The following is a 12386-nucleotide window of genomic DNA, read 5'->3' on the forward strand; positions in this document are numbered from 1 at the left end:
TTACCAGAGAGGCTTCCTCAGGTATGCTGGGATACCTGCTTATTCCACGGAGGTCAAGACAAACGCTGGTGAGTGTCTACACCTGATGACCAGCGCTGGATCACCAGCACTGGATCCTCTACACCCGAGGTTCGACCGGGTGTACGGCCAGCGCTGCAAACAGGGAGTTGCAGCGCTGGTAATGCCCTGCAGATGTGTACACCTCCTAAGTTGCAGCGCTGTAACCCCCTCACCAGCGCTGCAACTTTGTGGTGTAGACAAGGCCTTAAACAGTTAAATGAAAAACTGTATATATGATCTGTATATATTTTTTAAAATAAATTTACGAGCAGTCCCTGGAGACTACTAAATTTAGTCTTTCTAAACACTTTACTGTGTCATCAAAGCTCCCTTCCATTTTTTCAGTTTGTTGCAGGAAGGGAAGGAGTGGAGTTTATTAAACAAAAGAAAAATAAACTTAAGTCCCAACTGGAAATACACGAAACAGCTCTTTGACAACAGTAAAAAAAGCATCTTCTGAACTTAACAGAAGTCCATGCAACCTGGGATAAAAACAAATTGCTTTGTATACTGCACAATGCCTTGTACATTTGATCGCCCAAACGCTGCTCAGTAGAAAGGATAGCCTCATAAGTAAATGCACATGCTAGGAAGCGCTGCAGTCACAATTACTGACTATGAGGAAGATTCTTTGTGATTATGTTAACACCTTCAGTTTGGCCATCACCATTGCCAGGACACAGACACTGAGAATGGTGTTTGAAATTAAAATGGGTTTCAGAGTAGCAGGCGCATTAGTCTGTAGCCGCAAAAAGAACGGGAGAAATTAGAACAGACAAGAACACCAAGAAAGTCAGTCAGCATGTACACAGTGGAAAATCAAATTTCAAAAATATCCATGTAAATCTCTTACAGTCTATATCCCAGTCAGATATCTCTCTATTTATAAACATGGCATAAGACTAGAACTGGTCAGAAAATGGGTTCTTGTCTACTCACCCAGAAATGTTGACTTTTCAGAAAAAAATCCAAAACCTAAGTATTTCAGCCAAAACCAAAAATATTTTGATTTAGAAATGCCACTGTGCTGCCTCATGAAAGTTGTCATTCAGGTGCCTCGTGCTCCCATTCTCCTCTATTGGCCAGGTTCCCAGGTTAGACTACATCTTCCATAATGCACCATAGTCTTCCTAGGGAACAGGAAGTGCATCATGGGAGATGTAGTCTATCCGGAAAGCCCAGCCCACACAATAGTGAGGGGACACAAGGCACCATGTCACATATCCGAATCAAAACATTCCAGAAACTTTTCTGGCTGTCAAGTGTTCCATTTTTCAATGAAAAATTGAATTTTTCTTCGGAAAGAAGACTCTTTCATTTGGTCAAAACCGCAGATTTTTTACAAAAAAAATGTTGACAGAAAATTTTAGCTGACCTACATAAAACCCAGCCAAATCATTTTCATTACTTATAATGATCAGTTTAACACTTTGACATTGATTAAGACAGTATCTAGAAATACTGGGAATCACTTGGGAATTTAGTTACATTCTTTTCCTGTGTGCAGCCCAGTTAGCCTCATAAATAAATGCACATGAAACTAATGGGAGTCTTCCCACTGATTACATTGAATTCTGGATCAGGTCCTTACTGTACAGGTTAAGAGTACTGCCTTTGTAGCAACATACCAACTGCATTCTTTAGGCCAAATTCATCTCTGCTGTCATTTCAGTGAGCTCAGCAGAATTACACTAGACAAGGAGTGCAAACCTTTGAATTGTTTAAATGAGTGCATCACGCTTAATTAGTATGCTTCCCAATTTTATTAGAGTTACAATTAATTACAGTCTAAGCTCATGCAATTACATGTTTTTGTGAACTGCCCATTGCCATGGCATCTGGCCCCCAAAACAACTTAAACCAACATCACACATGCAAAGCAGAAGTACAGCATGTAGCAGGGAGGTGGCAAGTATTACACAGTCCTTGCAGCTCATTTCTACTAGATCAGCCACTTAGAAAAAAGGGAAGTGGTGTACTGAAGCTTTCTTTAGCCTTCCACAAATACTGTACATCTTACATGTTTTAATTTCCTCTATGCTGCTTCCCAGTGAATGTGTACGTGCACAAACATCAGCAGCAGAGGGACTGAATGTCTGAAGACTAAATGAGCTTCATAAACATCAAGACCATGGGCACCATCAGAACTCTTATTTTACATTTTAAAACCAATTACCACTGTAATTCTGAAAACAAGGAAACAAATTTTAATGAAAAAAAGTCATAAATAAGTGCTAATTTCTCACTAACGTTTATGTTCATAGCTAGCTTATGCAGTAAGTTAACGTTTATTTTGTGGCCCTCTGCTCTCCCTCTGAAACTTGGACTCTTCCATGTAGTGAGGTTCAAAATATGACAGCACCTCTAGCCCCTTCAATTCACCCTGCCTATCTTTTCTCTCTCTCTCCCCAACCCCTCCGCCAAAAAAAACCCTCCAAAACAAAAAATGTTTAAATAATGGAAAGGTTTGCACACAAACCAATATAAGACAACAAAATTCAGAGATAAGATTAACTGTATCCTCAACTGAACTGGCTCCACAAAACACAAATATATAAGATCGGTGTGTGAGGTTATGCATCACATTATAACTGCCTTATGAAAGGAGACTCAAAGAGCTTGGCTTGTTTAGCCTGGCCAAAAGAAGGCTGAGGGGGGATATGCTCGCCCTATATAAATATATCAAGGGGGTTAACGTTAGGGAGGGAGAGGAATTATTTAAGTTTAGTACTAATGTAGGCACGAGGACGAATGGGTATAAACTGGATATTAGGAAGTTTAGACTTGAAATTAGACGAAGGTTTCTGACCATTAGGGGAGTGAAGTTCTGGAATAGCCTTCCGAGGGAAGTAGTGGGGGCAAAAGACTTTCCTGGCTTTAAGACAAAGCTTGATAAGTATATGGAGGGGATGTTATGATAGGATCGTTAATTTGGGCAATTGATCTTGAATTACCACCACACAGGTCTGCTCAATGGTCTGCGGGGAGATGTTGGATGCGATGGGTACTGAGTTGCTGCGGAGAATTCCTTCTTGGGTGCTGGCTGGTGACTCTTGCCCACATGCTCAGGGTTTAGCTGATCGCCATATTTGGGGTCGGGAAGGAATTTTCCTCCAGGGCGGATAGGCAGGTGCCCTGGAGGTTTTTCGCCTTCCCCTGCAGCGTGGGGCACGGGTCGCTTGCTGGTGGTTTCCCTGCAGCTTGAGGTCTTCAAACCATTTTTGAGGATTTCAATAACTCGGTCCTGGGATAGGGGTTGTTATAAAATTGGATGGGTGGGGTTCTGTGGCCTGCCTTGTGCAGGAGGTCAGACTAGATGATCAGATTGGTCCCTTCTGACCTATGAGTCTATGAGTCTATAATACTTCGTTTATGATAACAGTTCAGGTGGAAATTAATTCCTTGCCAAAAAAGGTGAGTTCAGCAAATATTTTTTTGTCTCCGCTGATTTTATATTGTCATGGGTTGGGCTACACCTCATTGAAACTGCTCTCAAAAACAAAGTCCTTCATTTAGGACAGTTATAAGAAGCCATTGAGCTCTTTTATGGAATCAGAGAGCAGAAACAAAAAGGACCTCCAACCAAAACACTGGCATATGTCATCACCCAAAACAAAGGCACTTGCGAGGCTGCTGAGGAATTTCAACTATGTGGGCAGAGGGGCTTCACTGAGTATTGTTTTAGCAGAAGTGTGTGCTCTGTGCTGAAAAAAGCAGGAGAAAGACCAAAGAAGAAGGTAGAATAGCAAGGAAGCACCAGACGTGGAAGCACTGGAAAAAAACTAAAATCCTGAAAGCGTCTAGCAACTGTGGGCAAAGTCAAAGAAATTGCCCCCTTTTTGAATTCTCCTGTATCCTAGCAGATAGGCCTTTGTACATAAACAAGCAGGATTGTATCAAAGACAGAACTGGCTGTCGTCAATTGACTATCATCGATTTCACCTCCTAATGGAACCACTATGCAGGATACTGAATTTTAGCTAACCACTCAAGCCAAAAAGAGGTAACAATATGTAATCCTCCACATAATTGTGCTTAAGTCTAAACAGGGTTAGATGGCACAATGGTAAAAATGCCACTGATGCTACCATTGGTGCAACTGCACCACTGATGGCAAACAACAGGACTATACTTTGCCTCTAAACAGGGCCAGCTCCAGGCACCAGCTGACCAAGCACGTGCTTGGGGTGGCACCTTAGGGCAGGGAGGCACTCAAGGTTTTTTTTTGGTTCCTCAGGGCAGCGCTGGATGGTTTTTTTTTTTGTTTCTGCGGCCTGGCGCTTGGGGGGGGCTTCGAGTGGGGGGGCACTTGGGTGGCACGGGGCACCCAGAGGGGCGGGGGCTTGGCGCGGTGCCCGGGGGGGGGCGGGGGCTTAGAGCAGCACAGTGCTTAGAGGAGGGCGGGGGCTTAGAGCAGCACGGCGCTTAGAGGGGGGCGGGGGCTTGGCGTGGCTCTCAGAGGGGGGGCAAGGGCTTTGGGTGGCGTGCCGCTTGTGGGGCGGGGCTTCGGGTGGCGTGACGCTTGGGAGGTGGGGCTTCAGGCAGCACAACGCTCGGGTGGTGGGGCTTCAGGCATGACAGCGTGGGGCGCCCAGAGGGGGAGTGGGGGCTTAGAGCAGCGCGGCGCTTGGAGGGGGGCAGGGGCTTGGCACAGCGCCCGGGGGGGCAGGGGCTTGGCGCGGCTCTTGGAGGGAGGGCAGGGGCTTTGGGCGGCGTGACACTCGGGGGGTAGGGCGGGGCGGCGCTCTTCTTTTTTGCTTGGGGTGGCAAAAAAAGTTAGAGCCAGCCCTGCCTCTAAATTTGAAGTGCTATCATTTTTATTTTTCACCGATTTTAGTGGCAGTGAAGTAGCCCTAAATTTGAACAGAAATTGCTGCAATTAATCGCTCTCAGAAATACTATTTAATTAAGAAATAAATTCAGTACATTGACCATCCTTGCCTAATGGGAAGCTTCACTAAAAAAGCACTCAGATATTTCAATTACACTCCTGTATGTAGAATTATGTTATGACAGTGTTTCCAGCCAGAGTTTAGATGACACAAGCCCGACCCATTACAACCTGGTTGGTCCAAGTACTCCAAAATCAAAATTTAAAATTAAAAATTTCCTCTAAATTAGCTTCAAAACCAGCCTGTTAGTGCAAGAACATTTGAAATAGAATATGCAAAAAAGTCATGTCAAGTGGTTTACCTACCTTTTCTGTGATATAGAAATTGGAACTATCAGCATGTTGCAGTGCATAATATTCATGGTTCACAAGAGACCACCTTAAAAATATGAAAATATATGATAAGAAAATGAAAGAGAAAAAAAGAAGCTTCATTACTGGTGTTTAACATTATCAACAATCAAGTGTCCATCTGTCTCACGTACTGTCCTATCTATAGATTTTTCAACATGTCCACTCAACAATGAGAAAAAACAATCATACATCCAAGGAGAAGAGAGAAAAGTACAAAACACCCACAACTCATTTAATGGAATATTATTCCCTTTCTTCTCTCCTTCCCCTGACAATTTGAAATGGAGAGCCCTCAGCTTGACCATTGAGTGACAGAAACAATGCAATAATATATTCTTTCAAATCCCAAGGTTTAAAACACAAAAATAAATCTTCTGAACACCTTCCATTACATTAATATCAAAGTTCAATATAAAGCATTTTATGAAAACAAAATTACTTTATTACAGATAAATCCTAAATGGCAGTTACATCATAGTCAAAAATCGAACAAATAAAAATTCCAGAACAGCCCCATCCTATCAACACTACTACGTGTAGTTTCCACTATAACAAGTAGAATAGACTGAACTCATTACAACAGATATGTGCCTATAACATCAGGCCATTATGCTGGAAAACTCTCTGGGCAGGGAGCTTGTCTTGGTGACTCTTACAGCACCAGGCATACAGATGCTCCTTAACAAATAAAAAAACAGTACTACAAAAATCTATATGCCTTTTACTATATTTTAGCTGTAGTTTCATTAACTTTAAACTAGTTTCTGTCCTTCTGTGTCACTAGTTAAAAATTAATTAAAAGAGCATTTTTTGCAAACATTAAACATGCTGTTTAAATATTACAATATGACAGTTTCTTATTATAACAGGTTATGTTTAACATTTCACTTCTATGCTGCTTGTTCCAGCGATTAGGTATTTGCACAACAGCCACCAGGCTTAGAAACACAATTCACAGTTTATGTTTCTTGATTTGTGAACTGAAAGAGATGCTCAATAAAGTGGTTGCACTCTACAGTTAAAACTCATCTCTAAAACCCGCACTTAAGGGGTGTGTAGGTTTTGTGATGGCTTTCTGCACAGAAATGAGTTTTACCCCTTAATAAAGCACAAGTTAAAGCACTTTTTAATTTTCCCGGTACACAGTTTTCAGATTGAATTTAGCTGGCCAGTGGATTTTGCAAATTCTAAGGGCATGACTACACTTGCATATGTAGAGTGCTGGGAGGTAAACCAGCCTTCGGAGACGGCAGCAGGGAAAACGCTGCAGTGTGTTTACACTGTCAGCTGCAAGCGCACTAGCATGGCCACATTAGTAGCTCTTGCAACGCTCCAAAGAGCAGTGCATTGTGGTAGCTATCCCAGTGTGCAAGTGCCTGCAGCATGCTTTTCAAATGGGCGGAGGGGAGGGGATGACAGGGAGTGTGTTGTGTGTATGTGGGGGGAGAGAAGGTGTGTTTTGGGGCGCTGAGACTGTGTCAGCATGGTGTCTTGTAAGTTCAGAAGCAGCAGACCCCTTCCCTTCCCCCTCATCACACACACACTCACAACAGCAGCATTCCATACTAATGGCTTGCTTTGTCCCAGAGAAGAGAAGCATGCTGGTTGTCAGAAATGGAGCTTTGAAAGGGGATATCCGCATGCCTGCAGCCGATTTCAATACAATGAGAAGAGTGGCCACTTGACTTCAGGGGATTATTGGATGTTTCCAGAGGCCAATCACAGCACAGTAATGCAACACCTTGTCCACACTGACACCCAGGCATTTCAGCCAGGGCACAGCAAGCTTTATGCTTCTCGTGGAGGTGGATCACCAGGAGCACTCCAGCTGCAGAGTCCAGGCACTCTACATGCCTTGCCAGTGTGGACACATCGGGAGTTAGGACACCCGGGGCTGCTTTAATGCACTCTAACTTGCAAGTGTAGCCAAGTCCTAAGTCTGAAAATAAAACCTTTTTGAAATCAACTTCAGAATTTAGGAAAGTCATCACTAGGGATATTTTATTTATCTTGCAGAAAATCTGTATGTCTGCTATTTATTTTATGCAGTGTTGTAGCTGCGTCAATCCTAGGCTAGTAGAGACAAAAAGTGGGTGATCTTTTATTGGACCAACTTCTACCGGTGAGAGAAACCAGCTTTTGTGCTTACACAGAGCTCTTCTTCAGGTCTGGAAAACAAGGTTCCCCAAAGCTTGCTCTCTCACCAACAGAAGTTGGTTCACTAAGGGTATGGCTACATTTGGAATTTCAAAGCGCTGCCGCGGCACTGCTTTGAAGTGTGAGTGTAGTCAGAGCGGCAGCGCTGGGAGAGAGCTCTCCCAGCGCTGCATGTAAACCACATCCCTTACGGGTGTAGCGTGCAGCGCTGGGATCCGCGCTCCCAGCGCTGCTGCCCTGATTACACTGATGCTTTACAGCGCTGTATCTTGCAGCGCTCAGGGGGGTGTTTTTTCACACCCCAGTTGCAGCGCTGTAAAGTGTGAGTGTAGCCAAGCCCTAAGAGACATTACCACAGCGACCATTTCTCTCTGTTATTTATTTTAAGAATCAAAGGAAACATAGCATCTGAACTTACCCATCACAAACTTCTTTTATTATTGCAGACAATGGTTTTTTCTGATTAAAAAAAGAAGGCAAATTCACTGTTAGAACATCACATCAGAGCAATTAAACATATTAATTATTTCACTGGTTCAGTTCAATAATGCAAGCTAGTAGTACTCAGTTTTGCTTACTTTTTAATATTCAGCTTGATAACATTAAGAATTTTTGGGGTGTTCCAGGCAGCAAATTCACAGAAACATTATTGCTACACATTAGTGTGATGACAGCTAATCATAAATAGTTACGACAAAAAGATCAAGGTACATTTTGCCACCTTTACTCCTACAGCATCAACCACGCTTTTGTGGGGCTGGGGAAAATGAAGAGGTCTTCTATTGACACTATATCTCATGGCCTAGTAAAAGCAGAATGTTCAGATTTCAGCATGAGCATTTTTCAGGAATGATAGCAGTAAACAGTTTGATATTTTTTAAGCTGCATTTGTTCCTTCCAGATATCAGCTATGTGTGATGGCAAAACTACATTCTGATTAGGAAATTCAGAGAACAGAACATAACGTTTTCTGCAATTCTCCCTCCTGAATACATATTGCTTTCCTCCAATAAACCTCCACTGAAAAGCAGTAAGATTCCAGTTGTGTTAACTCTGCTTTGTTGTAAATATGCAGCACAACCATTCTGTGTGTTGCCACATAACTGACTACAGAGGGTTTTGTTCCTTCAAATCCCAAAATAGAAGGAACACTGTCTAGTATGGAAATGTTGCAACACCCTGAATGATGTTATAAACGTAGCACATGTGTTTCCCTAGGAAACAGTATTGTCTGGAAGAAATTAAGTCTTTGTCACTTGGAGAAAGGGGACACAACTCATTTCTAGAACACTACCGTTCCGCACCTCCTCATTGCTGGCTGGCTGCACAGAGTACAGTGTCGGCTGCTGCTTCTGAAAAAAAGATTATGGGTAAAATTTTCAAAAGCACCCAAGAGACTTAGCAGCGTAAGTCCCATATACTTTCAATGATTTATGGTATGTCTACAATACCAATTTTTTTCCAACACATCTTACACCAGCATAAAGCCACTGCAGTTAGTATATTGCTTGTGCATGCGCATATTTCACTCCCTGTGTCAGCACTGCACATACTCACCAGGAGCGCTTGTGTTAATGGACAGTGCAGGGCAACTCACCATCTTCCAATGCACTGTCTTTTGGGAAGTTTTATGGTGGGGAGAAATGAGTTGTGCAGGGGTACTGGGACTGCAGGGCCCAGTTACCATCATGCAACTTTCTCCACCCCATAATGCCATCTCTATCCCATAATTTTCATACTTAATTTGAAAATCCATCAAACCCAAGTGGGACTTGTCACTTTCCACCATCTCTAATAGAATCATGGAGCCTGCACTATTGTTCTGAATGTTGCAAGCACAGGACAAACAATCCAGGAGTACTTGCAGAGCCAGAAGAAGAGCCACGAGGAACATGATCATTTCCTGAAGGGCAGATTGCTGGAGGACAATTCAAGGTTGTTGGTGACATTCACAGAACAGCTGCAAATGGCGGACTGCTGCTTCTAGGCTCGAGAAATGAGCACTGACTGGTGGGATTGCATCGTAATGCCGGTTTGGGACGAGCATGGTTGCAGAACATTTGGATGTGCAAGGCAACATACCCGGATCTGAGTGCTGCTCTTGCCCCAGACCTCCAGCACAGGAACGCCAGAATGAGAGCTTCACTAATAGTGGAGGAGCAAGTGGTGATTGCACTGTGGAAACTTCCAAATCCGAAAGTCAGTGGGAAATCATTTTGGAAATGGAAAATCCATTGTGGAGGCCATTGTAATGCAAGTATACAGGACCATTAATCATTTCCTGCTACAAAGGACTGTGACTCTCAGCAACATGCAGGACATAGTGGATGAATTTGCACCTATGGGACTCCTGAATTGCAGTGGAGGAATAGATGTCATGCATATCCCTATTTTGGCACCAGACCACCTTGCCACAGGGAACATCAACAGAAATGGCTGTCTTCCTATGGTTATGCAAGCACTGGTGGATCACTGGGTATGCTTCACTAACATCAACATTGACTGGTCAGGGAAGGTGCATGATGCTCACACCTTTAAGAATACCAGACTGTTCAGAAAGCTGCAAGCAGGGACTTTCTTTCCATACCGGCGGGTTACCATTGGCAACGTTAAAATGCCAGTAGTGATCGCAGGGGACCCAGCCTACTCCTTACTCCCCTGGTTCATGAAGCTATTACCAGCCACCTCGATAGCACCAAGGAAAGATTTATCTACTGGTTCAGAAGGTGCAGAATGACAGTTGAATGTGCTGTTGGTAGATTGAAGGGATGCTGGCATTGTTTACTCACAAGATTGGATCTCAATTAAAAAAATATCCCAGTGGTTATAGCTGTCTTCTGCGTCCTGCATAGTAACTGTGAAGCAAAAGGGAAACGTTTCCGCTGGGGTGGAAGGTGGAGGTGGAGGGGCTCTCTGCTGAGTTTTTGCAGCCAGACACAAGAGCTTTCAGAAAAGCTCAACATGGAGCAGCACAACTCAGAGAGGCTTTGAAAGAGCACTTTAACAGCAAGCCACAGTTATGCATTGTGGAGTATTGTGCTCTACCTGCAGTGCGGGGGCCTGTTAGGAACGGTGCTTGGTGTACATCTATGAACAGAACACTGACAATGCCCCTATTAATTCTGTGGTGCTTGCTGTCCATTTATGATTATTACACTGTGTTTGTCACAGAGCCTCTGAATTGTGTCACACTGTACCGTAACAAGTCAGTGGGTGCTTTCACTACTGCCAGTCACTCAGCAGCATATGTTGTGAACTAATAAAGAGGAATTATTTTCCAAGCAATAGTTTAATTGAGTAACGAAAACATTTTAAAAAAATTCTGTGCAACTGTAACTCCGACAGACCCCGGTGGTCAGCGGGCTGGATCGAACCTGGAATCTCTGGAGCTTAGTGCATGAGCCTCTACAGCAGGGGTAGGCAACCTATGACACGTATGCTGAAAGCAGCACACGAGCTGATTTTCAATGGCACTCGCACTGCCCGGGTCCTCACTCACCTCTCCAGCACCCGAGTTCGTGCGGAGTTGGTATGGGGCACACAATTCTGTCAGAGACCAGACACCAATGCGTTGATCAACGGGCTCACACTATCCTTAGCTCTAAAAAGCTTTAGATTAAGTGTGGCCCCTTTATTAGGGGTGAGCATCAATATTTATACACAGAAGTAAACAAAGTGATTAACAAAAGATAATGGTCATGCATAATTAATCAAGATTTTACAGGAAAAGCAAGTTAACAAGTAAATGCATAGAGATAAAGGCTAATGGCTACTAGGGAAAGGGGGTGTCATGAGTAGTTTGCAGGTCAGTGCTTTGTTCAAAAGGGTTCAGGAAGGATTATGCAGAGACAGTCAGTCTGGGTGTGTTTTGGCTCCCCAAAGTTCACCAAAAGTTTAGACCCAACATTCCTCCATTTGTAGCTTTGAGATAACTATTAATCAAAAAGCTACACCCTATTTTAAGATCTCAAGGGCCGCTTGGCAATTTTAGCCTGGGCCAATTTGAAGAGAGTAAGGCTTTTAGCTGAAGTGGGAAAAGAATAAACTGACTTACATGAGTTTATGAGGGAGGGGACACACTGAATACAGCAACACAGTATTATAAGGACTACTATGGCCCCAACAACACCCACCAAGAGTTTTTTTTTTTTTTAACCCACCCAAATCCGGGCAGCCAATTTCATAAGGTTAAAATGTATTACTGGCACGCAAAACCTTCAATTAGAGTGAATAAATGAAGACTCGGCACACCACTGCTGAAAGGTTGCCGATCCCTGCTCTACAGCATGAAACTAAAAGCCAGCTGGCTGTTAGCTAAGGCTGTAGGGCAGATTCATTTTATATCTCTGTCTAAGTGGTCTCGGTGCCACTTGATGGGACAGAACACCACACTTAGAAGGTGTGTGGGTTACACAAGTTAAAAGCAAATACATTAAAATCTTAACAAATTTATAGAACAGAGCTTAAGGAAGGGGAAGGAACATTCATATCCATTTTTAACTACACATACATCATATGTGGTTCCCACAGTTCACTGGATGTGAAGATGTGGTTGTCTTTAATGTTCGCCAGTGTGCAGTGGTAGAGGTAGGGATGCGGCCCCAGATTCTGTGTTCAAAGTTGGGTTGGGAGTGTGTAGGGAGATGCTGTACTGTAGCTCTCCATGAACTGCAAAGGGAGGTAAGCCTGTGACTGTTGAGCCTCTAGGTTCACGTGAGTCTGCAGCATCTGCATTTGCTGCTGAAGAAGCCCCATTATGTCTTGGTGCATCTTCCTCTCCTCTTCCTGATGGGACTCCTGGGCCTTTCTCCATACAGTCTGCAATATTCACTCTCCAGACCCCCTGTTCACAATCTGATGCAGCACTGGCTTGCAGGATCTCATTGAACATGTCAGCTCAAACCCTCTTTTTTTCTCCTCCTCA

At 43.5% G+C, this 12386-nt stretch overlaps 1 protein-coding gene across 1 annotated transcript in view; it reads right to left on the reverse strand.

Moving 5' to 3' along the window:
• Positions 1-12386, reverse strand: part of LOC127044633 (engulfment and cell motility protein 1) — a 305086-nt gene that overhangs the window by 197131 nt on the left and 95569 nt on the right. Inside the window, exons 3-4 of the mRNA XM_050939721.1 lie at positions 7881-7921; positions 5258-5330 (exon numbers count right to left, since the gene is read on the reverse strand). Of these exons, the coding sequence (XP_050795678.1) occupies positions 5258-5330; positions 7881-7921 (114 nt within the window). The remainder of the gene's footprint in view (positions 1-5257; positions 5331-7880; positions 7922-12386) is intronic.

This window comes from Gopherus flavomarginatus, chromosome 2, assembly GCF_025201925.1.
Source record: "Gopherus flavomarginatus isolate rGopFla2 chromosome 2, rGopFla2.mat.asm, whole genome shotgun sequence".
NCBI classification, from domain to species: domain Eukaryota; kingdom Metazoa; phylum Chordata; order Testudines; family Testudinidae; genus Gopherus; species Gopherus flavomarginatus.